The sequence below is a fragment of the Drosophila obscura genome, unplaced genomic scaffold (genome assembly GCF_018151105.1).
Source record: "Drosophila obscura isolate BZ-5 IFL unplaced genomic scaffold, ASM1815110v1 contig_97, whole genome shotgun sequence".
In the NCBI taxonomy this organism is placed as follows: Eukaryota; Metazoa; Arthropoda; class Insecta; order Diptera; family Drosophilidae; genus Drosophila; species Drosophila obscura.
The window spans coordinates 642,691-646,723 of NW_024542891.1; the positions used below are offsets into that span (position 1 = coordinate 642,691).

The 4,033-nt window shown below is 43.3% G+C and overlaps 2 protein-coding genes across 2 annotated transcripts; both read left to right on the forward strand.

Annotated features, from left to right (window-relative positions):
- Nucleotides 1–1,444: 1,444 nt before the first annotated feature.
- Nucleotides 1,445–1,851, forward strand: LOC111071639. The gene is made up of 2 exons (XM_022363089.2): nt 1,445–1,530; nt 1,593–1,851. Exons 1-2 carry the CDS (start codon nt 1,483–1,485, stop codon nt 1,731–1,733), a joined length of 189 nt encoding a protein of 62 aa, XP_022218781.2. The 5' UTR covers nt 1,445–1,482; the 3' UTR covers nt 1,734–1,851.
- Nucleotides 1,852–2,895: 1,044 nt separating this feature from the next.
- LOC111071647 (fe-S cluster assembly protein DRE2) lies at nt 2,896–3,170 on the forward strand. Its single transcript, XM_022363099.2, has one exon. It carries the CDS (start codon nt 2,904–2,906, stop codon nt 3,111–3,113), a length of 210 nt encoding a protein of 69 aa, XP_022218791.2. The 5' UTR covers nt 2,896–2,903; the 3' UTR covers nt 3,114–3,170.
- Nucleotides 3,171–4,033: the final 863 nt, after the last annotated feature.

The window sequence follows — 4,033 nt, forward strand, 5'->3', positions numbered from 1 at the left end:
ACAAATCTTATGTTAAATAATCTTCTATTAATGATTTGGATTGTTAATGCTAAGATTGTTCCTTGGAAACCCCCATGCTCGTACTCGAAGAGCTTGGGATATATATTAGATTTGTGGTCAAAGTGGATGTGTGTAATGCACAAAAGGAAACATTTCCGAGCCCATAAAGTGTATATATTCTTGATCAGCATCAATAGCCGAGTCGATATGCCCAAGTCTGTCTGTCCGTCTTATTCGACGACTTCATCTCAGAGACAATAAGAGCTAGAGCGGGGGGGGGGAGTGTAGCGAAAATGGAAACAGATAAAATATTTATTTGACTATTAAAAAATTCAACATAAATAATAAGCTCACATATAGACATACATATGTACTGCCGGTACTAACTATACAGTATACATATATGTGGATCGATTCTGCGGCTCGTGTGCTTCGGTCGCTCGGCTTCTTATCGCCACTTTCGGTCTATGACGGACGCGAGCCGAGCGACAGCAACCTAGCTGCACACACAAATATTTGATTGTATGCTTGTTCATTCCCTAGTATTATTTATTATTTATTGTACTAATTCCTAGAACTTAGTTCTTAGTTCTTAGTGTCTTCTGAGCTCACATACCCTTTACCTTGAGTATGGTGACACTTTTTTAAGAAGCCTGCCCCACAATATCAGAAGAACTGTTATTTTGTATATCTAATATACTTTTAATATTTAATAAACAAATGGATAAACGGATTTAAATATAAATATATAAAAAATATTGTTTACCATAATGGACTCCACATTCAAAAAACTGTCCATTAGGGTACATTCGCATTCGCTTAAAAGTCGAGAAATGGACAATCTATTTCAAATTTGATGATACTTCAATTTGTATAGACAGATTTCGTACCTCAGCATTTAGCAATATATTAAACATTAAATGGTTCATATATATATTTGTACCAGCGAAACGGAAGTAGAATTTTCGGCATGCCAGAGGGCAATGGAACTAAGATTTGTACTGACACCAGTCTCCAGTATTAAAATTAAATACTTTAAAGACTTTTGTTTTATCTCTCTCAACAAAGAACACAGGCTGTGTTAGCCGTTGAATGAAAAAAAATCGGATTGATAGACCCCATACCATAAAAGGAATTTTAGAATTCCATATGCACACACTCGTACATATAGGAGGCGATAAACTGGTCCATGTGTGTACATATAAATGGCTAAAAATAGCCACACCGAGACCCACATTCCCACAGCGTTTCGGAGCCCACTGTTTGAGAGCGAGTGTCTCGGCTCCAGTGCACTCGATAATTGCGGCTCCCAATTGAAATAATATTACAAAATCAACACCTCAATTAGGTTTTTAATGTGTCATTCGAATTGCGGCTGCAATTACGGTGGGCATGACGCGCCCTGTGCCATGGGAGAGCGGCCCATATAAGCGGCAACCTCGAAGCCAATGTCATCCATTGAACCGCCTGTTCTCCACCAAGATGCGTCTCTATCTGCTGTTTGCTTTCGTCCTGAGCTGCTGTCTGCTGGTGAGCGAGGCCCGCAAGTTGTTCCTGTTCCCAGATAATTCCAAAATTGCACTCTCTTTCAGCATCTGTCGGCCGCCGGAGTGAGCCATGGCCTGGGCCAGGCACTGCAGGGTGTGGGCCACCATCACAACTCAACGGGTTCGCCGCCACCACGTGGTGCTCCACCGCCGCCACCACCCAGCACCACAGCCGCCTCCGGCTAGCAGAGCGCTGGATACGGCCCTTGGATACGTATGACCCCCGAACATGATGAACCCTTAACTATGTAGCCATTATACGCACTCCCTAGTTTCAGAATAAAGAGAACATTGTCACACAGCAGAAATCAATCAATCGATTTGCTTAGAGAATATCAATTGTATTATTATTAAGCGAGAAAGGGAGAAAAGTCCCAAGAACTAGAATGCAATTGAATAACGAAGTGCCTGAAAAATACTTATTTACGTATGAAGACTTCGACTGCCAGAGAAGTTTATGCCCACCTAGAACTATGCGAGATTATGAAATGGCAAAACTAAAGGAGGGGAAATTGATTTGGTTCAGATATAAGTAAGTGTGATTATTAGGCGAGAGAGGGTGCTTTCAGAGATCACTTGGAATTTTAATGCTCTGATTTCGTGGGATTCATTGCCAGTTTGGATTCGTTATTAATTAGGGGCGTATTAATTATGCGCATTAAATTGCTGCCAAATTAAACTATAAAATATATATGTATATTTATATGTATATTTATATTATATTATATTATATTATATTATATTATATTATATTATATTATATATATTATTATTTTGCAGCTTCGTTTGTGCATTGTGCGGTCTTCCTTTGGCCTTTATTAAACTACAAATGCTGGTGGCAAACATCTTGTGCTCCGCTCAAAGCATCTACCAAAGTATATTTTCAGTTTGTTTGCCCTGCCGCATACTCTTTTCCCGAATGAGTTGATCTGACGGGAAGCTGGATAAACAAAAAAAAAACTGGCATAGTTCGACGGTTCAATGCAAGCCCGATGGAACTACGTAGTACACACCAGATGATTGCCATCGGCATTAGGCGAATGACGGAGAAATTACGTTTATCTGACCCGAGCAGCGCAGAGCAGAGAACGGATCGGTGGAGTGGAGTGGAGAGAGCGGTGGAGAGAGCAGCACGTGACCCATGACTGAGGTGAGACTGCAATTTGTTTTGTTTTGTTTTGTTTTGCATTTGTTGATACAGCATACCCGATTGTTTATTGTTTCAGTTTCAGTTCCAGTTCCAGTTGAACGGAAAGCCCATTTCACCTCGCCTTTTTGCTGGCCAAGATGGGAAATACGCTATAAAGCAAACGGCGGTGCGAGAGCCGCCATCAGTTTTCCACACAAACTGATGCGATGAGGACGATGCCACCAGCACTCCTGCTGCTGGCCCTGCTCTGCCTCGCCAGCGTTGCAGCAGCGCCCATTGGCGAGCATGTGGATCATGCTGGCTGCATTCGGATAACGATAGTCAAGCGGCCGCTGGCGACAACGTCGACGACGACCACAACGACGACGACGACCACCACAACGACAACGGCGGCCACCACAGTGGCCACTGGCTGAAGATGCGCTGGAATTTGAATTAGATTTGTGTATTCGAATGTAATAAAAGGCTCGGACAGCCGAACCCAAGCGAAAGGCGCGAATCATGGTAATGGCATACTCTCCAGCAGCCACTCGAAATGTAATTTCAGAGGCACTCCACAGTCTCACAGTCTCATCCATCCTCCAGTTCCTCATTCTCCCCAAGGTAATGTAAGAGCAAAATGGGCCAAAGGCAGACCGCACAATGCACAAACGAAGCTGCCGAATATAATTAAATATTTTATCGCACAAAAAGTGCCAAAAATGAAACGACAACAAGAAAATGAGCAGCCGGCATGCGTTTTGGCCAGGGTCTGGTAACTGGGCCTGGACCGTGGACCTAGACCAGACCAGACCATTGTGGAAATGTGGAGAGCCCAGGTAGAGAGGGAGGTAGGTAGAGACCAACGACCCCCCAACCCGTTCCATTCCGTTCCTTCTAATTCTGTAAGCTGACATTGTTTTGGCAGTCAGGAAAAGATTGTTCAGAATGAGGCATGAGGGTGGGGTTGGGGTTGGGGTTGGGTGGGCTGAGAGGTGAGAGGTGTGAGGGCCGGGTGAGTGTGGAACCTATGTTTCCCCACAAACAATAAACCCGCAGATTCTCCTTTGCCACCACCTTTCGGGCAGTGCATTTCTTGGGTCCTTTCAGATGGAATCTTTCGGTTGCCGGCAACAACTACAGCAACAACAGCCCAGCCCAGCCCAGCCCAGCCCAACCATGGCCCATTGTTCTCTCCTCCATTTTGTTGTTCCGACAATTTCCATATGAATTTTAATTATAATTTTTCTATGCTCATTTTCATGAAAACAATCAAAAATGACTTTTGTGCCTGCTCTCAAACAAAACAAAAAAAAAAACAAGAAAAAAAAATAAACTACACTTCAGTGGCAGCGGC

What these genes read in the sequence shown, in the direction of transcription:
- LOC111071647 (XM_022363099.2), top strand. Translation starts at nt 2,904, where the DNA reads ATGAGGACGATGCCACCAGCACTCCTGCTGCTGGCCCTGCTCTGCCTC.
- LOC111071639 (XM_022363089.2), top strand. Translation starts at nt 1,483, where the DNA reads ATGCGTCTCTATCTGCTGTTTGCTTTCGTCCTGAGCTGCTGTCTGCTG. An exon ending in TCCTGAGCTGCTGTCTGCTG is followed by an intron (nt 1,531 to 1,592) that starts GTGAGCGAGGCC and finishes ACTCTCTTTCAG; the next exon opens with CATCTGTCGGCCGCCGGAGT.